This window comes from Anomalospiza imberbis, chromosome 27, assembly GCF_031753505.1.
Source record: "Anomalospiza imberbis isolate Cuckoo-Finch-1a 21T00152 chromosome 27, ASM3175350v1, whole genome shotgun sequence".
NCBI lineage: Eukaryota > Metazoa > Chordata > Aves > Passeriformes > Viduidae > Anomalospiza > Anomalospiza imberbis.
Window position 1 is genome coordinate 185,332 of NC_089707.1, and position 24,688 is coordinate 210,019.

Here is a 24,688-nt window from a genome sequence, read left to right on the forward strand (position 1 = left end):
TTGTGTCTGGAGCAAGTTTAAACAAGGAGAATGACAGACACAGTCATGACTCCAAATGGCTCATTGAGCAAAGTCCCATCTAATTACCATCCTGATTTATGGTTGCACTCAATGATTTTAAAGTTCTTTTCAAACCTAAACAATTCTATGATCAATGTCTGAAAAAGCCATTTGGTGCTGGGAGTTGCTCTCTGTAACCTAGGCTGAAGAGGTCCAGTTCCCCTCTTCCTACAGAGCTGATGAGGACACAGGATTTGGGGGGATTTAATTTCCAGCATCATCTGTAAAATGAGCATGATGCTTTGCCTTTGACCTATGCGTGACTAGATGAGTTCAAACTCTGTGGCAAGTTCCAGCTGCAGACGCAACATATCAGCCTTGGTATGCCAAAGCCAAAGCACACAGCAAAACCCCGACGCTGGGGCCACCTCAATTAAGGAGAAGGCTACTTTCATTAAACAGCTACATCCATTGTGAGTCACATATCTGGTAGGGCTAGAAACAGAGGTGCTGTTGTAACTTTGATGCTGTGGCTTGATTTTTGGATATAATTTTTCACTCTGCCACATTAAGAGGCCAGAGTGGGCTGTGTGGTGTTCACACCTGTAACCTGATTTGTGGTTTTGACATAGTGCGTTGATCAAAATTTTGAAATATGAGACTTTTATCTAAGAAACTGCATCAGGAATCAATATTTAAGAAACTAGTGAGCAGTGGAAATTTTGCCTGCTTCCTTGGAAGCAGAGTCTGTTTCCCTGACAGACTGTACAGCTACTGTATTTCCTTTGCATGCTCAGTGAACTGATTCCTCCATAAGATGTGCCTAATACATTGAAGAGAAGCTGCAGCAGTTTGGCTGAGGCACAGACACATGTCTATCCCCTAAAGCTGATCTGGACAAACCACAGGAGTGTCTGGACCTCAGAGGTCCTGTGCACACAGACTGGACCAGTGAAGGACCTGCCTGTCCAGTACTCAGCTGTTGCTGCTGGATTGACCTATGCATGCAGCCTCCCTTGTGGAAGGAACCCTTGCAAGGGGCAGGAGTGGAACGGGGATGAGATTTGATTCTCATTTAACAGCTGCCCTGCTCTCTGCTACTGCTAGCTCTCCTTGAAGCTTGTGTGAGGAGGCAGAAGAAAGTGCAAACACATTGGTACTGTGAAACCCAGTAAGGACTCTATGCAACCTCCAGATGACAGGTGCTTTCTGTGCTCTGCTCTGGTGCAATCATCAAAGATTTTTTCTGTCTCCTCCTACATGCCACTCCCCCACCCCTTTCTGCCATGTATCCTGAGCATATACAGTCTTCCTTTCCTCTCTCAGGAGGTATTGCTCAGAGCTCTCTGCTAACACTGTACTTTTCTAAGGAGAAAATCCTTCTTCCTGCCTTTGAAAGAATTAAAGAACGAAACAACGCAGAATAATCCCCCAAGACGATTACTACGTGCTTCCCTCTGTGCTTGGCAACCTGCACTGGTTCCAGGTGAGTGGTTTTATCAGTGAATCTGAATGCATGAATAGGAGTGATGCCAGTACCAGGGGCTGAAGCAGGGCAGGAGATTTCCTTGGGCATGTTCATGAGAGAAGCAGGGATAGCTCTCATCTGCTTTAGGACAGGGAGCTGTCCAGGAAGCTTACAGGGAGCCCAGTGGGAGGTGCTCTAAAAATGGGACTCTGTGTCTTGGGTTGGGGTTAAATGCCTGGTGAGAAGCTTGAGCGAGACAACCTTATCACAGGACCTTGGCATGAGGAGGGAGCATTGTGGAGAGTGGCACTTGTCCTTCCAGTATTGTACTTAGGCCCCATACCCACTGCTCCGCTGGTGATCACTGTTGTTGTAGAGCTCAGCTGGGCTGAAATTCCTGCCTATTGCAGATTCCTCTTCCTTTAGCTGGTGCTCTCTCACAGAGATGGGTCAGTGGCTGGGCCCTGAATAGATCTGTTCTCCTCCTGGGTCCATTGTTGTTGTAGGAGTTTTCTGGGAGGTAGCTGCCTGACAGGTATCAAGAAACAGAAATGCCCTACTGAGCAGAAAGCCCTTGCAGGGGCTGCTATAGCAACACAAAGATGGCTGAGTTGGGTTTGTAAATGGAAATTTTGAACATGGGCTCTTTGGTTGCCCTGCTTTCAGCTTGTATTTCCCTTCCCAAGGGCAAGCAATGGGCCAGGCTGCAAAGGAACTAATAGCATGAGGGGTGCGGATGCCTTCAGCCAAGGAGAGTCTGTGAACCCTGTGAGGATTGAGATCCTGGTCCTCAGGACTGAAAAAAAAGCCCAGGCAATAGTACAATGGCTGGATTTAATGCTCCTGATCACAGGCACTGAGCTACTAATGGAGGATGTCAGGTGGGAGTGGAGACATCTACTCCTCCTTTGCCATCCTTGCAAAGACAATCCCCACAAAGAACCTCAGCTGTTTTACTCAGCTGGCAGTAGGGGGACTGTAGCGGTGGAGTTCCCATGGTCTGCTCAAAAGCAAGTAGAACTTGAAAGCTGCTAACAGCACCTTTCAGACAACTGAGCAGAGTGACATGCCACTTCCTCATAAGCACTGAGTCTCCCCTCCCACCATGTCAGGATGGGCTATTTAACTCCTCTCTCTTGGTGACCCAGCACCAGAAGTCCACCTCAGAAAGACTGGCACAGATTTTTCAGTGACCCCTTGATTTGCCCTTCCATATCTGCCTAACTGTGCATAATTCTTTACAACACCTCTCCTTCTGCAGAGATTTCTCCTTCTTCTTCCACTTTGGCTGCTTCCTTGCTGCCACCTGCAGAGACTTCCCTCACTGAAAATTCTGTTGGTTTTGATTTTGAACATAAAGCAGAGTTTCCTTGGAGACAAGAAAAACAGTGGACTTCAAATGCTGGTTATTTCATAGACTGTCTGGCTTTCAGCAGTGAAAACTAAAAAAGGGGTTGCATTAGCAGAGGGAAGAGGGAGCCTGGGACAGCTGTCATTGAGGAGGACACCTGACATGCTTTTCCAGTGTCATCCTTTCAGCAGCATGGCTTGACCAAGTGCCACGTGCCATGCCTGTGGCAGGTGTGATGGCACACACTGTACCAAACACTGCTGTCTTGGGATTATGTTGCCTCTCTTCCACCAGCCCCTGGAGGCTGGTAAACCTGGGAGAGGGTTTGCAATGGGCATTTCTATTTTGGCTGACTTCTGCCAGTCCCAGGAGTAAAACTGGCTAATTGGATTAACCACTTTTTGTGTTCTTCTACACAGACATTAGCAATAGTGGGACAATGGTGTAAAGCAGCCGCATTTCAGTCATTGTTTCCTGATTTTTGCCTCTCTTGGGGCAGGTTATTTGATCATCAGCTGATATATCTTGGACACATTAGTAATCAGAAAGCTGTGTCAGCATGTCATATGAGGGCAGAGAAACCAGGCATGAGATAGCAGCTATGCTCTGCCTCATGAGATAGCGGAGCACAGGGCAAGAAGGCAGACACAGTCTTCATCTGAAATTTTTATTATTATTTTTTCCAATCCCACACACCATGGCAAGAGTGCCCTGTAATGCCATGTCCTGCCAGTGGTCAGGACCTTCTCCATTCCCAGAGGAGTATCTCATAGTGGATCCACTTGATTGATGGCTCCCCCTCTGCTGGGTCACTCCTGCGTCCTCACAATCTGTCCAACAGCCACAAATGGCATTTGGCTGTTTCAATGAAGCAGCATTTTCTTGTTTGTCTTTCAGTGCGGTGCAGAAGTGCTGTGCAGGGGTCAGAGGGTGAGAGAAGAGTGGAGAACTGACCATGTCCCTGCGCTAATTATAAATGTAAATCACCTATAGGACACTGCCATGGACAGGATGTGTCAGTGCTGTCTGAAGTCCCATAAAGCTTTATCTCACAGCACATCAGCAGAAGGAAGGTCACAGCATTGCTGAAGTTGGCAGGGACCCCTAAACATCATCTAGTGCAATCCCTCTGCCCAAAAGAGAGTCAGCCACAGTTGGTTGCTCTGGACTGTGTACAGACAGCTTTTGAATATCTCCAAGAATGGAGAACATCCTGCTAGCCCCTTCGGGAAATCTGCCCCAGTGTTCAGTCTGTCTTGCAGCAACAAAGACTCTCTTTATCCTTAAGAAGAATTTCCTGGTACTTCAATTCATGTCTGCCACCTCTCATGGTCACTGTGCGACACTGAGAAAGGTCTGGCACTGAATTCTTCACACCCTCCCTGCAGGTGTACATTGATAAGACCCACCCCAAGCTGTCTCTCCTCCAGGCTGAGCAGTCCCAGATCTCCCAGTCTTTCCTCATAGGAGATGCCCCAGTCCCATCGTCATCTCTGCAGTCCTTCAGTGGACTCTTCCCTGTATCCATACTGGGAAACCCAGACCTGGACACAGCACGCCAGCTGTGGCCTCACCAATGCTGAGTCAGAGGGGAGGGATCACCTCTCTCAACCTGCTGGCACAAGCACAGCAGAGTTTCTGAACTCTAGTGCTGGTCCCATCTGGTATGTCCTGGGAGTTCTGTGGTCCCAGGGGTGATGTACCACATGCAGGCCTTAAGAAACTGTTATTAGGGGTTTGATATTGAGTTCTGTCTGGACCATGTAAAGTAGTCAGATATATTTGTTCATCCACCACAGCCTTGCTCTGACCATTACCTGGATGAAACTAGGCCAGAGATCTCTGCAGCCCACCCCATGCTCAGAACATTTGCTTCTCTATGACCTCAAAGATGTTGCATGTCTCTGGAATGAGGGTAGAGCTGCATAAAGGCATGAAGTAGATTTATTTCCCTACATGTAATTTCTCTTCTTGTCATGAAGCAGGGTTAAGGTATGAGAAGCTCACGCAAAACAGAGAATAATCCCCTTTGGTTCCAAACAGTCAAACAGCTTCTCTGCAGGCAGCAGAACTGTCTATTCTCCCTGGCAAAGAATCAATGTATCACTGCTACACAGAACTGACCTCCTCTGTCCAGCACCACTGCCCTGACCTCTTGAGAGATGTTTTCCATGTGGAACTGTGCCCTCTCTGCAGATCTACATGCTGTGTAGATCTGCATATGCAGATGCAACCTATCTCCTCCAGCTCAGCCCAGATCTTGCCGCCAGATGCAGCCCTAGTGCCACAGCACCGGGCTCTGCACTGTGCTGATACTGCCCAGTGACAGGCACCTCACCCATGGGGCTCTGCAGGGCTACCCCAGCACCGTGGAACATGTAGACTGAGAGTCTACCTGCCTGCCCAGTGGACAGAGTGGGTTCATGAGCAGTTCATTTCTGAGGAAAGTCTGCCCTTCACCTCTGCTGATAGTCTGAAACATGCACAGCTCAGGAAGAGCTTACTTTTGAGCTTCCATGGATGCAAACTGTCTTAATACAGACAGTGCAAAACTTTGCAGTCATGAAGAAAAATTTATAAATACTTACAGCCTGCCTCTTGGTGTTTGAATAACTGAATGCAGGAACATTTCAGTGATGACAGTCAAATATCTTTATAATAGACAGACTTGGCTGGGTTTTTTCTGAAGTTGAGCCTGCACAACAAAGAAAGTAAGTAATTGAAGACTTTCACAGCAGCTTTCCTAGAATCTGCATTAAATGCAAAATTTCTTCAGCAAGAAATTTGAAATTTGTCCAGATAATTTCATTTTTTTTTTCTGTTGTGATGCAGCAATATTTAAGATGTGTATAGGGGTTTCTAAATACAAGTTTCAAGCATTTAATGTTGGAATGTACAAGCTTGTATCATTCCCACAAGCGAGATTCATGTCTTGGCATTTTCCCTTTATCACAAGACAAAGTCTGAGATTACTCTCACTCTAAATTTCAAACACAGCACTGTACCAACTATTAGGAGGAAAATGAAATCTGTCCCAGCTACTACTCATCCTCTCACGGATGGAATATTTTCTTCTTTGTCCCCTAATGTCTCCCAAATAATTCCTAGTACTTTCTTCTGCCAGTCTGTGCTTTTCTGTGATCTTTCCAGTTTCTTTGTGAGTCAACTCACAAAGAAATTGGAATTAAGTTTTTCTTTCTGTGTTTACTGCTTTTCATTTATGCATAAAACAGATAATTCTTCCTGTCACTTGTGAACAGATTAACAGCTCAGCCCTCTGCACACTTTCTTTTTGGACCTCACAACTGAAATCTCTATTGGCATCCTTTCACCACAAGTGATGATGAAAAGGGGATCTCCGCTTTCATTCCCTTTCATATCCATTGTTTTAAAAACCTTTAATACACAATCCTTTACAAAAGTTTTGAAAAACCCTGACTGACCTGACACTGAAGCCATGTCCTTACTGATGTGGGTTTTCCTTCAACTAGATGCATTTGAACATTGCTTTTTACTTCTCCTGCTCTCCCTAGTTCTTCATTTAAACAAGCTGGTCTTTTCTCTGGGAGAGGGGCATGGCCAAAATGTGGTAGGCTGTGTGTCTTTATGGAGCCTGTGGTCAAAGATTACATTCAAGATACTATTTCAAGAAGTTTCTCTGCTGTGTACAATATTTTACTCTCAGATTTTGAGTGTGGAACTTTGTGAGACCAAAATTTTACTATTTGTGAGAAGGGGATGCAAACCTGCCCTGATGCTCCCACATTTGGCCCTCCAGCACTGAGTGTGCCATGGCTATGTCCAATCTCCCTTCCACCAGAATTTTAATACCTTCTATCTTTAAAACATGCTCACAGGAAGATGCTGCACACTGGATGCTTTGCTGATGTTGGCTTTTCTGATGTTGACCGCTTTAACAGAGACAAAAGATAAAGAGGACAGATGTTCTTCAATGTTCAGTACAAGTTGGAACAGATGCATCTCAGTTGATCCAGAGCTTCCCTGTTTTCTAGCTCTTTGTAAGTGCTTAAGCTGTATTGCACTCCTCCCTTCATGTTGGAAATCTCCTTGGGTAGATGGGGAGATAACCACAGAAAAATCTGCAAAATGCAGGATAAAATGCAGAAACCTTCCTTCCCATTTTTCACTTTCACCAACATCTGACTGATACCTCTAAAATAGCCAAAATTCCTCTGTTTATGTGAAACCTCACTGCCAGGAACTAGGCATTAGTTTTGCAACACTGATGTTTCTTGCAAAATATCTTGTGCTCCCTACTCAAACCTTGAAGTTACCTCCAAAAATTTGAGAGAGTATCTCAAATAAACTGGCATTTCTGGTAGAGTGGAGACTGGTGAAGCAGCCACAGATTGAACAACATTCACAGAGAGAGCAAAGACACCTTCTTCCTCACAAGAAGGAAAATCCAAGCCATTGACAAGAGAATTTTTTGACTTTACTGCAGCAGTCTGAGAACTTCCTGCTCATGCAATAGAGAACATTTACACAATTCCAGACCAGCAAGAGAAAATGTGCTGTGGAGAGGGCTGCTCTGTTGCAAAATATGCAGATAGAGAAAGGGAGCAAGTCAGCAAGAGGGTGGGGGCATCAAAGGAGCAAGATCTGCTGATGAGTTCCTTCTGTCCAATAACTTTTGCTCTAAGAAGGCAGCTGAACACATGGTCCAACACGGGATCTAATAATTAATCCTGTACTTTCTCATATCAAAATAGAAATTTCATTTTGCTTGGACAAAAATACATTTTCCAGTGCAGGTAGATGGGGAGACATCTGGAGAAAAAATTGGGTGAGTCCTTTTATATGTGTGGGTTCTGCTCCCACCTTCCCTGTACAGGAAATTGTGCCATTGCTGTGGTATGGTCCAGCTCTAAGAAATGCAAGGTTTGCAGAAGGGGGAGCCTACTTTTTCCTACTCAACATGTGTCTCCTCTCAAGTCACCACAGCAAATGAAAAGTTTGGTTTCTGTGTAGAAAGTCTGTGGTGGGTGATTTTAGAGTAATCAATGTGACTTTGACTTCACTAAACTGTTTCCATGTCAAAGTAAGGCAATACTTCACATTACCAATGTGTGTTGCATCGTTTGATGAAGAGTGAGTGGTTTGGGAGTAAGAAGAAGAGTGTCTGGCGTTTGAAAGTTTCTCTGGTGGTTCTTCTTTTGGAAGTGATTGCCTCGGATAGTAGTCTGCTCTACTGTAGGAAGCCACATGGCATCCCTGCTGACTGAGAAGCAAGTCAATGTTATTCTAATCCACCAGATTAGAAGGGAACACACAAAGAACTACACAAAGACTGGTGAGTCAATTTCTAGAAAAATTATGGAGAAGGTCCTGTTGTGGCTGGAATTACTGCTAGTAAAGTCCAGGGTAAAGAAGCAGAAAGGGCCTTTGCATGGTATGCACAGATGTTTTATTCAGCTGTGCGGTGAGATGTTCAGGTCCCAGGCACACACACATACATGGAGGGTCCAGGTTTTTCTCTCCCAAGGGGCCGGGGCTGCCCCTGCTCTCAGGGCAGTACAAAGTTAAGGGCCAATCAGGGAATAGGGAGGGAGCGGCTCAGGGACACAAGAACTGACATAGGAACAGGGGAAGGAGCCAGTGGGGTTTTATGGGCTCTTTGAGGGAAGCTTCTTGTGTCTTCCCAATTCAGGGGATGCCCTCCAGGGTCTCCACAAGGTCCTACTGAATACTACTGAAAAGCATTTGAAGAATAATGCAATCTTCAACATGGGTTTACAGAGAAAGTCCTCACTAACCAGTTTGATTTCTTTCTAGGATGAGGTCACACTCCAAGTTGATAAAGGGAAGGTGGTGCATGCAGTTTTCCTGGCTTTTAGTGTGGCTATTGATACTGTCTCTCACAGCATCCTTCTGGACAGCTGTCCAGCTGTGTGAGGGCCAAGTTGATGGTGTGCAGTGTGAAGAGTCGGCTGGATGGCAGGGCTTGAATGGTTGTGGTGAATGGCACTGGCTGGTGAGTGGTCACCGGTGGTGTTCTTGGGGCTTAACACTGGAGTCAGTACTGTTCAGTATTTTTATCCATGATCCAGATGCAGGAATTGAATATCCCATTAGCAAACTTGATGACAAAATCAAACTGGGAGGTGCCATTGACGTTCTTGAGGAACAAGAGGCCTCAAAGGAGAATTTTGATGAATTGGAGCATTGGGCTATCTCAGGCATTAAATGGAAGTAGTCCAAGTGCTATTTTCTGCAGGTGGGAGGGCGTAACACTGAGTACAAGTCTAAACTGGGAGAGGAGTGGCTGAAGAGCAGAAAGGGACCTGGGGTGCAGATTGGCTGCAGGCTCAAGAGGAGTGAGCAGTGTGCCCAGGCAACTGAGATGGCAAATTACATGCTGGAGACACCACACACAGAATGACCAGCAGGTCCAGAGAGGGGATTATCCCATAGTAGTCAGCATTGCTGCAGCCTCACATGGAACACTGTATGTAGGCCCTAACATTGAAAAATGATGTGAAGGTCCTCAAACATGTCCAGAGGAGGGGAATGGAGGGTGAACTTTCTGGTGAAGAGCTGGAAGGCGTGTCCTACAAGGAGCAGCTGAGTGCTCTGGGCTTGTCTCCTTCAGAGAAATGGAGGCTGGGAAGCATTGCTTTTGGCAGCTTCCTCAGGAGGGAATGTGGAGAGGGAGGTGCTGGACTGTTCTCTCTGAGATCCAGGGGCAGCACAACTTGGATTGGTCCAAAGTCATGCCAGAGGATGATCAGACTGGAAGTCCTAATGCCCAGGCAACAGGATGAGGAGTAATGGCCTGAAACTAAACCACAAAAAAGTTCCACCTCAGCATGAGGTAGCATTTCCTTACATTGAGGGTGGCAGAGGACTGGAACAGCTGCCCAGGCAGGTCATGGAGTCTCCCTCTGGAGACATTCAAACCCACCTAGATGTGTTTCAGTGTCACCTGTTCTGGGTGATTTGTTCAACTCTATATTTGGAAGGCTATAAATGATATGAGTTTATTGTGGGACACAAGGGGATTGAATTCATAGTTTCTAAACCTACTGTCAGGTTCAGGTGGCCCAATCTCAATGAACTGAAAGAATCTTGTAGGTTTTTTTTTCTCATGTGTAGCTGTGAAAAGCAGGACTGGCAGTAAAAGGAAGGAAGACAGGCAAACTTTTCACACAGTCTGGTGTGTATTGTCTCTATCAGCAGATAAAAATGGGGTAATGGCAAGGTTATGGTAATAGTAAGGAATGGAATGCTTGGTCAAGCATCAATGCTTTGATCCATGGAATGCATGGATCAAAATCCATGGAATGCTGTTTGCTGACCTAAAAGCTGGAGTGACCACAGCAGCACTGCAAGGTTCCTGCAGCAAATACACATAATCTTTGACAGTGGCCTTTGTGCAGCTTATCCTTGGGAGGGCTTAGAGTGACCTGGCTGGGCCACCTCAAGTGTGTCTGCTGTTCTGAACCTCTTGAAGGCATTAGTATCTATGCAAACAAACCTTGTCTCAGAATGGAGGTTGATGTCCCCCTTCTTCTCCACCAAGTGCATGACCTTGCAATCTTGTACCACGAAGACGTTCCTCTTTAAGGCAATGTCTTCAGTTCACTACAGGCATTTATCTGGGTCCAAGTGGAAGATACTAGGTGTGTAATTTATAGAGAACATAGTTTCATTTGTGAGGGTTTCTTTGATTTAAATTTAGGATTACAAATGGACTAGCTCTTATTTGACTTGCAACACCAGAGAAGGTTTTCCAGCACTTGCTGATGTGCTGAGGTGACTTTGCTCTTCTTTGGTTTCATTTAGGTTTGTATTACCTTTGCAAATTCCTGGGAATAAGAATAATTTTCAGACCTTCCATCTGTCAAGGCACAGTGACAGAAGGAAAATGGCATCTGCATAGTCAGGCAATAATCTTTCTCATTATGTGAACTGTTGGGTTGCTGGTGCCTTCTAGCACTCTAGAGGGGAATGATTTGCCTGTGCAGCCGCCTTGTTCTTCTGTTCTGAGGAATATGGAAATAACAGTAAAAACTAAACAGATAAAGTACAGTAGACTGTCCAGGCCTTTCAGCCAATTGGTAATGGAGGAGAATTGATTCTATATTTATTTCTTTGAAGTAGGTTTGATTTCTGTCTTAGTATTTATGAAGACAGAATATCAGGATAATCCCATCAGTGGAGTTTGACAAGAGATACTACTTGAAAGTCCTGTTGTGTTTCAAAGGAAAGTCAGTAAATAAAGTCTTAAATGTAAGGCAAGGGGATAATATTCCTTTCTACAGAAACAGCCAGCACCGCTTGCTGTCAAGGGGAAAGTTGTGGTAGAGACCTGTCCACCTTGGAGGTGCATCAGAAATGTTGTTTGCTGCTTGGTTTTGTTTGGAAGAGGTTGTGTATGGGAAAGGGGCTTGTTGCCAGGTGATAAAAATTAATTCCATTCCAAAGTGGTCAAACTTTGAACAAGCCTGGGTGGCTGTGGAACCTGTTCTGGCTGCCTGGGCCAACATAAGCCACTCCTCAGTGCAGGCTGAGGTGCTATAGGGGTCAGAGCTTCTCTAGAGGCACCAAAGCAGTAGTGACAAAACCCTGGCAGCCCTTTACATACCCTTCCCCAAGGGCTGCTCCTTGCAGATGGTCAGAGGATGGTCATTAATCAACTTTAAATAAACCTTCGTAAGCAGGCCCCAGGGAAATGACCTAAAGACGAAGGCAAGATGTGCCACAGCTTATGCTTTCCTGCTTGTACTTCTCCCTGCCCAGCATAGGCAGAGCTGTGCCTGGAGGACTAAGCAGCTGTGCTGACCATGAGTGAGCAGAGCCACGTCAACAGCCTGTTCCTCAATGAGGATGCAGCCAAGCGGCTTCACGCCGACAGCCGGGTGCAGCGGTTCCGGCAGGCTGTGCACAAGCGGGCGGCACGGGCCAAGAAGCGGATGCACAGCATCACTGCTGAGACTGCTAAAAGCTTCTTCAGGAGAAATGCCTTTGTCCTCTTCACCATTGCTGCAGTCCTATTAGGTATGGAGATGGTGGCAACACCAGGTACCATTTATAAATATGGGGAAATGTTTGTTTATTTTACGAAGATTTTTATTTTATCATAGCGATTTGACTGAAGAGTTGAAGCTGGTGAGCTGGCAGCTCAGAGTGTTGCCCACATCATGAGTACTTTTGTGTGAAAGATCAAGAGACCCAACAGAGAGTGTGTATGTGGGAGGGAGAGTCCTTGTTGATCCTTTCTAGTGCAGTATAGAAACAGTCTACAATAGAAAGAGTTTGATGGTCCAACTCAACCAATCCTTGTACAAATCATCCAGGTTTCTTCAGAGGCATCTTATGATTGCAGCTGTAGGCACAAGGCCTTTTCAGATTTGTCCCACCGCTTTAGCCTTACAGAACCAGAAATGCTGCAAATGGTCATGATACAATGCAAATCAAATCTGCTTAGCAGATAGCAGGTTGTCCCTAGCTTTTGATCCAGGCTACATGACTCTAACTGGCTGAACTCAGCTTTAAGAGGTGGGTAGACAAAGAATCTGAACTGTGTAGTCACACTTCTTTTAGTCTATGAGATCATATCTCTCATCACAGCATTTTGTATTCATGAGCTTCCTGGGAACAGACTCCAGATGAGCAATAGACAGGGAACAAGGAGACCTATGGTTTCGCACAAGACTCCTCTGCACATAAATATATCAGAGGGAGAGAGAGCATACCAGAAAAACTGGATCATAGCCTTTTAGAAAATGATCATTTGTTCCTTCGGAAAGAAGAGGAAGTGAGAGTAAATGAGAAAGCGAAAAAACACATTGTAGGACTGAGGGACAGACCACTGGATCTCACTGTCCCACTTCTATTCTCACCCCTTGCTGTTCCACAGGGATTATCCTGGCCTTCTCACTCCGGCCCTACCAGCTGACCTATCGCCAGATCAAGTATTTCTCCTTCCCTGGTGAGCTGCTGATGCGTATGCTGCAGATGCTGGTTCTTCCTCTCATTGTCTCTAGCTTGATTACAGGTGAGAAATACTTTCTGCTGCTTTCAGCCAAGACAATGGTCAGCAAAGCTGTTGTATGGGTACCTCTTCATGACCCAGCTGGGGGTGCTTGGATTAGCTTGGCTAGTAGTAACAAGCCTGAATCTACAGCCATAGGGAACATGATCCACACTGAGACCCCTGCTGTCTCGGTAGTGATGGAGAGAAGCAGAAGACCTTGTGCTTTCTCAGAAGACTGGGGAGAACACAATGCAGTGGTTCCAATGCCCAGCACCTAACAAGGATTTAATCCTACATAACCTCAAGTGTCTCCAAGTTTGCTGCCCAAATAAATTTCAGGTTTTCTCCAGCCTAGAGAAGGTTAATTTGTGTTAGTCCAAAAGGGTTGAAGTTGATCACCAGCCGGAAGGCTTGTTTCACCCAGATCCTCAAGTAAGACATGACAGACAGACAAGTGTTCAGACAGCAGTAGGGACTGCAAGGTGTTCCACCTGCTGAAACATCCCACCATTAGAGACTGAAATGCCCAATGTACTAGGAGTGGATTATTTCCCTTCTGAGAGCTTTAAAAGAAAATTGCTACATTCCCAAATGCAGACTAAGATCCACCAGTGCTATGCTTCTTCATGACCACAAGCCACATTCTTCCATATCAACATCACCCTGGAACTCCAAATTCTGTTCCTTGTAGGCTGTGCTTCCTAGAGACCCTAGCTCCCTGTCCAACTTATGCATGAGCCTTGCACCCTTTGAATCTTCCTCAAGCTTTCCCTTTCTCTCTAAGATGATAGGCTTCCTCACATTGTCTCCCTGTGTGACACCCCAGGAATGGCCTCACTGGATAGTAGAGTCTCAGGGAAGATGGGGATGCGGGCTATCATCTACTACATGGTGACCACAATCATAGCTGTCTTCATCGGCATCTTCATGGTGATCATCATACATCCAGGAAGAGGATCTAAGGACAAACTTCACAGAGAAGGCAGAATTGAGCAGGTGCAGACCACAGATGCCTTCATGGACTTGGTGAGGTAGGTAAACAAGATGGCCTCATGTTGAGACCATATCAGTGAGATTACATTCCTCCATGGAGCATCCTTTTGAAGGATCACAGCTTTAGTCATACAGTCTTAGGGAAAGAGGTTAATGGCTGAGTCTTGGCAAGCATACTACTTCTAGCTTAGTCTAGCTAACTGGCTTTGCCACTCTGAGACTGAGTGCTTAGCCTGGAGTCCAGCCTATCTCCAGAGGTGTTAATGTAAGAAGTCATGGTGTGCTCAACAAAGCAAGTAATGAAAACCATCAGTGGGCTACCTACCTTTCAGAAATTCACCTGGCAAAGGCTACTCCAAATAGCCATCTTCAAGGACAAAAGGAAATCAAGGAAGTGGGTCCCAAGACATTGCCTTTTCTTCCCTTGCTGTGACCTTACTCAGTGAATTGCAAAGCTGTACCATCTCAAGTGGTATAAAGTTGTGTTTTTGAAGTACAGGATAAGAGAAAGCTCACATGACAGCTGTAGAGGTAAGGCTGAGAGCAAGGCAGTGTATTAATCATTGTAGTATGGTATTGTTTCGAGGTTCGGTTGGGTTTGATGATGTTTGTACAATGTACCTATATCCCAGGGCAGTATGTGTGTAATTTCTTTCCACATACCTGAATAACTTTCTGGAGTCTGAAAATATGTAGTGGAAGTCTGGCAAGTTGCAAGAGGTGCTGGGTCCAGATCAGCATATTCCCTTCTTCTGTCAGTCAGACCAAGAGGGCTTAAGTGGGCATTGTGAAAGTTGTGACCTCAGACACTGCTCCAAGACAAATAAGTTGGCCAAGAAGCCCATGTTGTCTTCCTAGTTCAACAGGAAAATAACTCTTTCTTTGTTTTATCTACTGTAGGAATATGTTCCCACCCAACCTGGTAGAAGCCTGCTTCAAACAGGTATGAAATCTCATCTTTGCACCTTGTGCCCTGGACTATGGTCCTATCTACTTCTCTGAGGGATGGAATAGCACTTTATTCCCGAGGTCTGACTGCTGCAGGAGGCACTGCAGATGTTAGTCTGTATTGTAGCATCCCCCATGCAAGCTTTTCAAACTGTCTGTACATGGGGGCTTCAACCTCCCTCCCATCCCACAGAGGCAGGAAAGGTGTGCATGATCTTGGGTAGCAGGCTTGGACTGGCAATGATATGGAATAGAATCTCCAAGAATCTGTCTCTTCTGCAGTGTTAGTGCCCTTAGAAGCAGCACAAAGTGTTATCAGAGAAGCCAGAATATCTCAGTCCTAGCGACATGAGATGCTCTAATGGTCTCTTTTGACCTTCTGCTCTACGAACTTTCTGACCTTTCTGGTGAAAGCACTAAACTGGGGACCTTGAGAACAGGCAAAGCATATAAGAGCCTAGCATGTGTCCTGATCATCTGAACTGGGGCCTATGAGTGCATTTGATAATCTGTGTCTTTTCAGTACAAGACTCAGTACAGCACCAGGGTCTTCACCAGAACCATCCTCCACAGCAGCAATGCCACAGCAGGTGTGGCAACCACTCAGATCCCTGTGTCTGAGAATTTCACCAGCATCATGGAGAATGTCACTCATTCCCTGGGAACCATCTCTGAGGTGCTGACCTTTGAAGAAGTCATTCCCATCCCAGGCTCAGCCAATGGGGTGAACGCGCTGGGGCTGGTAGTGTTCTCCATGTGCTTCGGTTTGATGATCGGCAGCATGAAGCAGAAGGGACGGGCTCTGCGGGAGTTCTTTAACTGCCTCAACGAAGCCATCATGAGGCTGGTGGCCATTATCATCTGGTGAGGAGCACGGCCGGTTGGAGCAGGTCTGCAGGTGCAGTTTCCATTGACATGATGAGAAGTGGGGTAGCTTTAAGGATTTCATGCACAAGACAGGAAAAGCAGATGGGCACAGCTCTACTTTGGCTCCATCAAGCTGGAGGGAAAAGTCTGGAAGGGATATTTGTTCACATTTCATTTCCTGTTCTTTTTGTTTTTACCTTAGAAATATCAGATACACCAGGACTTGCTTTTCTTGAGGCTTCTGGAAACATCCTTGGAAGACCAGAGAGCTGGAGTGGAAGATCTCTTAGCCTTACCAACAGGAGTAGGGTGTGGGGCTTTCTCACGAAAAGCTTTCCTTACAGCTGTGTTCCAGGAGTCTGACTTAGCTGTGAATCAGAGCAACCCTTTGCCCCTTTCCTGCTTTCAGGGTGGCAGCTGTATGCAGTAAAGCAGTAGTTCTGAGAGCTGAGCTGGGTTGAGAGGATCAGCTCAAAGTTACTGCCTTTCAGATCCTTCCCAGATCATGACTCCTCTGAAGCTCAGCTGCTCATTGTTTTCTGTGTAAGGCTGCCTATGCCACATGGTGCAGACAAACAAGGCATTGCTGAGACAAGTCTACTCTAGAATGCAGCATTTTACCAAATATTGTTATTTTAAGCTTTTTACCCAGTTAGGGCTCAAACTTTTGTCAGGTACTGCAAAATAGGACAGATGCAAATGTCTGACGGGGAAGAAATGTTAGCCTGACACCCTCTCCCATTTTAGACCACTCCAGCTTCCTTTCCTTGGTCTTATAAGTCACAGTCTTGTATCTCAGAGAAAAGTCCTGAGCACAGCAAGACAGGCCTTACAGAAAAAGGCACAAAGGGGAAGAGTATCCCTGAGCTCATAGGAGATATTGGGAAGCCCCAGGTCCCCGGGATCTTTTACTCCATGTCTGAACCAGAATTTGGGGCTTTGCTTTCCTAAGAACAGGTAAGACTTGCCTGGGGGCACAGAAGCAAGAGCATGAGCACAGTGGAACAAGTAGACCTCACATTACTCCAGGACCTTCAACACCCCTCCTTAAACCTCCCTTTAGATGAAGGAAGGCAGGGTGTTTATGTATAGAACATTGGTTACACTTGGGAAACTGCCTGTGCATGCCCTCCTGTAGCCACAGTCTGCAGACCATCTCCCAGAAGCTTGTTTTTCCTGGGGAGATCTGATCACTGGCTGCAGCCAAGGATGTGTTCTAACAGGAAGGTCAGAGGAAATGAAATATTTATTAGATCCTTTCCTGAAACTTTTCCAAACCTCCCGGGCTAAGCTGGAGTTTGGCATGTGGAACTCTGAGCCTTGTGCATGAGGTGCATGTGAACTCTTGAGCTGCAGAGTCCCAGCCCTGAGAGATGTGGCCATGGAGCTGGAATTTTCTTCGGTCTGATTATTATATTAGTGCCCATGATTCTCTCCATATCTCACTTACGTCTTTTCTGTGGAATCTCAGTGCTGCTTGTCAGCTGCATTGTTATGGACGGGAGGAAAAAGACATGAGGAATGGAAAAGATAGCGGGATACCTCAAAATGAGGTTTTATATGAGCCATGGCTGCTTTTACAGGTGTTGGTTTGTCCAGTCCTTGTTACACCAGATCTGGAATCCCTAGATGTTCATATTCCCCAAATATGAGCATCTGAAGATAGCAAGGCTGATATCCCAGAGCCTATAGGACACTCTTGCTTTTACTCCCTGATTCCCTGTTTCTCCTGTACTTTCCTGTGTCTCTCAGGAAAAAAAAAATACTGTCAGTCTAAGCTCTGTTAGGAAAGGAAGGGACTCTGAAGGTTTCTCTACATAACCTTCCTTATCAACTCTAGAAGGAGTGTTGTAGAAATGTAGAAAACCCAAAGAAGGAGGAAACCACCACTGCCCATGTGTGCAAAACAGAGTGCTGAGGTCTCCAGGCATGCACCAAGAGCTGATTTTTAACCACGGGATGAACAAGTCCCAGCTCTCTCCAGGTTTCTAGAAAAGAAACCAGCAGTGTAATCCAGTGATTAGGCTCAGTGAGCACTTATGGTATGCTGACTTATTGGGGATTTATCCAGACAGCATGTGTTAAAGCTGGTGTGAAAGTGTGGGAGCCAGTCCTGACCATCAGCCTTGTGTTTCTGTCACAGGTATGCTCCAGTTGGAATAATGTTTTTAATTGCGGGCAAAATCCTGGAGATGGATGACCTAGCAGTGATGGGAGGCCAGCTGGGGATGTACACACTCACTGTCATCGTTGGACTCCTCATTCACGCCCTTTGCATCCTGCCTCTGCTCTACTTCATTGTCACTCACCGAAACCCCTGGGTGTTCATTGCAGGGCTCCTGCAGGCTCTCATCACAGCCCTGGGCACCTCCTCCAGGTATGATGGCTATGTAGGAGTGGGGTTTGGGCTGATGTAGATACTACATCTCAGCATTCCATTGCTCTCAATGCAGCACTGTGGTCTCACAATTTCTAGCACTAGCAGCTTTTTTGCAGTGGACCAGCCCAACTCATTTGGCAGTGGAAAGGTTCCCACTGCCAGAAGCAGTAGAAAGCTCAGGAGCCCTACTTACATGACCAGCTCTGTCCATCAGTGAATGTCCCATATTCCTCCTGACCAAACATGAGGGTAACTTTGCTTACCACTGAAATGATGAGCTCAGGAAAAATATCCTGCTGAATCACAGCATTATTCCACATGCACATACCTATCACACACATGTACCTGCACACATTTTCACGTCCATCTCTCCCAAGCACACAGACTGTATGTCATTAAACTTCCCAGAGACCTGAGCAAAGGCATCAACACCAGTATGTTCAATGACTCACACTGCCATGTCACACAGCCAAAGCAAGGGGTGATAGGTAACTGTTGTTTCACTAAGTGCTATGTTTCTTGTTATACTGGTGTCCTGGCAAGCACATAGCTGGCTCTTTCACATACATTCTCATAAAAAAACACATAGCATTTTTCCTGCTCATGTTCTCTTTCAGAAACAGTTCTTTACTTTCTCTGCAAGTTATATTCTCAAACATGTGTCATTCTTGTCTTATGGACTGGGAGGGATGAGAAAGGGCTCAAGTTTTTTTAATAGCAGAAAAAGGAGTTCTGGTCTTGAGACTCTGCCCTATATACCCTGAATCCTCCTTCTTTTGGTGTTATACCAGCATCATCAGCCTCAGGGTTATACAGCCCCTGTCCCAACCCCCTGAGAAAAGCCATGTCAGAATGTGCAACTGCAGCATGCATCATATTTGAGGAAGCCTTGCTTAGACTGTTCTTTCTTCTAGCAGCTACTGGCCTCTGGCTCACATGGCAGGGTGAAAAAGCAGGCGGGTAAGGTCATAAACCAGACAGAGGCTTAGTCCTTCTTCCAAAGACAGCATACATGAAATTCATGTGGTTTTGTAAATCCCTTTCAGCTCAGCGACTCTGCCCATAACCTTCAGGTGCCTGGAAGAAAACAATGGTGTGGACAGGCGCATCACAAGGTTTGTGCTGCCTGTGGGAGCCACAATTAACATGGACGGCACTGCTCTGTACGAGGCCCTTGCAGCCATCTTCATTGCACAAGTCAACAACTATGAACTTGACTTTGGGCAAATCATCACAATAAGGTGACTTTTGAAAGAGTTTTGGGACTACAGAAAGGGTTTCAGTTTTGCTGGCTTGTCTGAGGTGTGATCAGGTTCCTCTTTTGCTCAGAAGAGACAATAAGGGAAAAAAAAGTATGGGAAAGAAGGGCTGTACTACAGATCCAGGTGTCAAAGCACATGTGGACATCATGTCTTTGAGGTGCCACTTGAGCCCTTCTCGCATGTCCAGGTCTTAGGAAAAGCTGTGGTATGCAGTCTGTTGTGAGGGGGTGTCTGGCAGGGGCAGCCTGGCATTTTGTTGATGTCCCATGTGTCATTATCCTTCATGGCAACCAGGGCAGAAAGGCTGCCAAGACGATGAGTTTGAGCTACTTCCTGACATTTCTGCAAATGCGACCAGCTCTTTTCTTCCCTTTGCTGATAGCTCTGCTTTCCCATTCTCTCCAGCATCACTGCCACGGCAGCCAGCATCGGAGCTGCAGGTATTCCCCAGGCAGGACTGGTGACAATGGTTATAGTGCTGACATCAGTGGGGCTGCCTACTGAAGACATTACACTGATCATCGCTGTGGACTGGTTTCTGTAAGTTCCTTGCCCAGCAGGCATGCACTTCTGTGCATTCCTGCCAGTGTTTGCAGAACACATCTGTATTCCCGATGTCTCTGCTAAAATCATGCTCACTAGCCTGTACCATTAAGCTTAAAACACACCTGTATCCCTGAGACCTTTGCACAGTAGCCCTCTCTGCCCATGCTGGAGTCTTCGCCATGTGCTTCAGTGACTCAAGGCATCAGAGGTCACTTGCTGATCAGCCTGGTGACCAAACAGAATGTCCTCCCTTTGCTTTATTTAAAATGAATCCAGAAATGATCTGCAGAGTCATAGAGAAAAGTTGTGCCAATAATAAGCAAATCCACACTACAGAATGATAGTTCTGGGATACCAAACACTGAAAGAGGGATGAGACTGGGCTGTACAAAGTTGAAGAGTGTTTACATGGGTGCAGCTAGTCAGCCACACTGCTACGTTTCAGTTTTCTTTCCCTTTTAAATAAAATCACTTGGGACAAGTGATTTTATAGGAGTGCTCTTAGGAACCATATTGAAGAATGCATTTGTGCATTGTCCCACCTCTCTGTCTTCTCAAACACCAAAATCCTGACAGATGGATACACTGTCAGTGTTCTCCTCTGTTCTTCTGTATCTTGTATTGTTGGTTTGTAGCCAAAGCAGCCAAACTCTGCTCCCAGTCATGGCTGACCAGTTGGAAACAGTTTTGCAGAACACCTTCACTTCTTCTGTGGATTGTGCATAAAAACAGACTTGGCTGGGAAGAGCCCTGCTTCCTAATAAGCCAGGTTCTTGTGCTTACTCAGAGTAGATTACTTCAATCAGGTTGCACTGTTACCACTGAAAGATCTGATGGGACGCTGGACTGGTGACAGCTTCAGCAGCTCTGACATACTGTTGTGGTTGAGGAGACTATCTCATTGCAAAGGGTCTTTTAGATGTGCTGTTTTGCACAAAGAACTTGGTGCCTTGTCTTACTGCACACTGTCCATGGTGAGGAAATCTGCATCCACAGCAGTGCTGTTATAGGATTGTACCAGAATTTCAGCACTTTTTGTAAAACAAAATGCAACTTAAGTGAAACAGATGTGTTGAAGCCATCTGAGTCTGCAGCAAGGCTTTTGGAAAGAACAGTGTCCATGTATAAACACAGCAACCTTCACTTGTGTCAAGTCCAAAACTTTTCAGTAAGAAATTGGGAATGCAATAAAACAGGAATGCATGTGAAGCTTGAGCTCGAGGATGTCAATCAAGGAAGGTTCTCTGGGAGTCATTTTCCTGCCAGTGTTGAAGTATCCATTATTAGAATGACTTAGAAAGTAGAAAAAGTTTCACTGAAGATGTTTCTTGAAATAATCTTTATCCCCTTAGCTGCTACTATGAAACTCTCTTTTGTTTTTTTCTCTGATTTTTCAGGGACCGCCTTAGAACAACTACGAACGTCCTGGGGGATTCTCTGGGGGCTGGCATTGTGGAGCATCTCTCCCGGCATGAGCTGGATGCGCAAGACTGCGAACTTGGTAATTCTGGGATAGAGGAGAAAGAACAGCTCTCCCACCTGGTTTGCCCACAGAATGACACCCACAGGCACTCCAGGAGGGAGACAGCACTGTGAAATTGGGCAGCAGAGTGCAGATTAATGCTGTAAAAAGTGAAAACTTGAAACAGAAGTCCAGAGTGGAGGACAGAGAAAGATCCATTGTGCAAGACACTTGCTTTTATATCACCTCTGCCACATGCAGTCTTCCCTAATCCTGTTGCTCCCTTATTTCTCTCTAAATGGCATTAAAGAGGAGAAAATTAAAGTGCAAAGAAAGCCTGATTTAGTCATTCTTATGAGGCTCAATAGTTAGACCTGAGTAAGGAAGACCTAGTGAAGGAGCTGAACTAGCAGCTCCTTTATTTCTGAAATAAGTAGCCAGGTGAGTTGGGAATACCACCATCTGTGGACTGGCACCAAAATGTTGCTGTAATTCTGTCCTGGAAGATACAGCTGCAAAGTCTTTGCTTGTTTACTACCTTCACCCAAACAAGCTTTTAGCATTTACCTCCTTGCTCACAGTCCTGGTGTTTGCACAGATATGCACTTGATGCTTCCTGAGAACTCCACTGACAATGTGTTTGGTTGCAGATACTAGAGTCACCCACTTCCTGCAGGAATGTGGGATCATATAGCAGGGACAGCTGGCTGGTAGCACCAATAGGGATCAATAGGATTCTCATTAATGGAAGATCCTAAAGGATTGTGAAAGAAGCAAACAGTTAAAAAATGTATTATATCCATTATTCAGTCTTGAAACAGCTCTCCCCTCTACCAAGCTCTGCCAAGACCCAGTTAACTTTATTTCTCTTTAGCAAGCTCTTCTCATCCTGCTGAAACCAGGAGAGGAAACACAAAGTTTAAGAACAATTTGCCCATCTGAGCAGCTGGACGGTACATCCATGCCAGGAATTACTCCCTTCCATGCAAGTTTTTCTCAGAAAACAGTTTCACTCCTCATCACAGGATTCCTAAGGAAATGATTCCTGTACTCATTTCTGCCTGTTTTCAGAAGTGACTTCCCCTCAGTCACATTGCTCTGGAATGTGCTTTCAAACACCTCTGTCTTTCTACAGATCTTTATCTTTCATAGGCAGAGACAAATCACATCTTAGCACTTGCACAGGTTTGCCAGTTCCCAGGCTTAAAAATTCACAATATATTTTTCGATTCCTACCAAATGGAATTCAGCTTCTGTTTAACACACTTGGACATAAACCCAAATTACATCCATAACATCTCAGAGTCTAAAGATAGAAGCAGGGACCTGCTTCTTCCATGCTTTCTCCCCCTTCCCTGGCATGGCCAGGAATATGGCTGATTTCTCTCACACCAATGAAGAGGACCACTGGGACTTGTTCCATAACATTCAGGTCCATGAACATCCAGAAAAATGAATGTCTATAACTTAACCAGGAAGATGTTAAGGATCCACAGTGCTTGGGCTGCTGCATTGTAGCGGTCCTGCTTTTAACAATGGCTAAGAGCAGGAATAGCAGTGAGCAGACTCCTGACCCACCGAGGTACTATCTAAACTGGCCAGTTTCACTTGAGATCTGCTCGTTATTCCCAATCCACTATGTCACTTACACCGCTCTACCCTGGCTTTACACATTGATGTTTTTCAATCCCTAGCCATATCCATACACTGAGAGGTGCACATCATGGAAGGAAGACCTCAGAGGCATTGCTGGAGTCAACTTTGCCAATCACAACCACACACTAACCACCCAGCACTAACAAAGCCTCCTCAAACACATTTCTTGAGATGTTCAAAGCCAAATCATTAGGCTCTTTTTAGTTGTTCAGAAACTGCAGGGGTATATATTGGTGCTGCTACATTCCACATCCTGTAGGCAGAGTATTCCATTTTTGTGGGCTGGACAATTATTTGGAACCTGAGATAAATGCACAAATGCATCTCTTTCATGTAAGACTGGTAGCAGAGCAGGGTAACTAGAAGTGTGTGGTAGTTTCTGTTTAGCTGTGGCTAGCTCCAGACTGTAAGGCAGCAAGTTGTTTGCTGACTGTGGAAGGCAGGTTGCTTATTTTGACAAGAGATCTACTCTAGCAGGAGGAAAGTGAGCTGGATAACAAATGAGTATCCTTCTCTTTGTAGCACTTTTTAAATATTGTTTGAATACTTTTATAATGTTTGCTCTTCTCCTTTCTAGACTAAACAGATCCCGTATATATCACAGGTAATAATCATTCATGTTCCTCTCCTCTGGACATTCTCCTTGCTGTTCCACATTTTTCTTGAAGTGGAATGACTAAAATTTGACACAACAATCCAACTAAAGATTTATTATTACTGAACACTGAGGAAAGAATATTTCTTGTACATTAAGAGTTAGATCTTGGACTCATGTTACCATGGTTGTTAGCAGGCTATGCATCAGCTGATCAGGATAACTGCCTCTGATGCATACATAGAGAAAACTCAAGTCTGTTCATCTTATCCTAACTCTTAGCAAGGTTAGACTCTTACTATGATGAGATGACTCTATCTGAGGACTGGATCTTAATCAAAGAGTTTTCAGATACACTGCATTAGCTTGTATCTATGGTGAGCTAAGACAGCACTAGCTTATCAATAACACTGCTCAGTTGATGAGTCTAAACCTTCATAAAGAACAGACCTGCTTATAAAACCCAATGAAGTGCTTTATTTTTTAACAACAGCATGATAGCATTGACCCTAGTCCAGTGGTAATACATGATAATTCCCACATCATATTAAGCAGGTCTGCTGCCTATCAAGCAATTTCCCAGCTTGTGTCTGTGCAGTTGATTATTACTATTGAAGTATAGTAATTTCAAGTTGTCCATATTGAACTGCTTCTTGGTTTTCTTTTTTTTTTTCAGACTACTTGTCCAACTTTTCAAGAAAACATTGAATTCTAATCCTGAAGTGACTTCCTGTATAAAAAGGGCAAACTGAAGGATGAATCAGAAGATTGTTGGATTGGATTCTAGCTCAAATGGCTTGGGTTACACAGACTAGATGGTCATAAGGGTCCCTTCTGGCTTTATAATATATGCACGTGCTTTCTGGCTTAGAGATATTGCAAAGGGTCTTTCCAACCCAATCATTTTAAAAAGCTACCTGAAGGGATTCTAATGATACTTTAATAAAATTCAGCAGAAGTCTAACCTGTTTTCAGTTCCTGTTAGTAGACATGTACACATATCACAAAAGGGACTCTCCATACCACATTGCATCCACATGTTCACAGATGTTCCCACAAAGCAGTATGCACCACGCCTTGCCGTTTGTGATTTCCTGCTGTTCACATAAGATTAACAGAGCACAAACAACTGGATGCCTCATTTTCCAACAATGCAAACC

The 24,688-nt window shown here is 45.2% G+C and overlaps 1 protein-coding gene across 4 annotated transcripts in view; it reads left to right on the forward strand.

Annotated features, from left to right (window-relative positions):
* Nucleotides 1-24,324, forward strand: part of SLC1A6 (solute carrier family 1 member 6) — a 37,731-nt gene extending 13,407 nt beyond the window's left edge. Inside the window, exons 1-12 of one of the 4 annotated variants that reach the window (XM_068174212.1) lie at nucleotides 1,103-1,486; nucleotides 11,583-11,840; nucleotides 12,703-12,840; nucleotides 13,646-13,850; nucleotides 14,713-14,755; nucleotides 15,284-15,624; nucleotides 17,771-18,004; nucleotides 19,054-19,248; nucleotides 19,675-19,809; nucleotides 21,213-21,316; nucleotides 23,511-23,537; nucleotides 24,205-24,324. In XM_068174212.1, the coding sequence (XP_068030313.1) occupies nucleotides 11,627-11,840; nucleotides 12,703-12,840; nucleotides 13,646-13,850; nucleotides 14,713-14,755; nucleotides 15,284-15,624; nucleotides 17,771-18,004; nucleotides 19,054-19,248; nucleotides 19,675-19,809; nucleotides 21,213-21,316; nucleotides 23,511-23,515 (1,614 nt within the window). In that variant the 5' untranslated portion in view covers nucleotides 1,103-1,486; nucleotides 11,583-11,626 and the 3' untranslated portion in view covers nucleotides 23,516-23,537; nucleotides 24,205-24,324. Of the gene's footprint in view, nucleotides 1-1,095; nucleotides 1,487-11,582; nucleotides 11,841-12,702; nucleotides 12,841-13,645; nucleotides 13,851-14,712; nucleotides 14,756-15,283; nucleotides 15,625-17,770; nucleotides 18,005-19,053; nucleotides 19,249-19,674; nucleotides 19,810-21,212; nucleotides 22,219-23,510; nucleotides 23,538-24,204 lie in introns of those variants that run through there. The other 3 variants (XM_068174211.1, XM_068174210.1, XM_068174209.1) reach the window with 3 other exon arrangements.
* The last annotated feature ends 364 nt before the right edge of the window (nucleotides 24,325-24,688 follow it).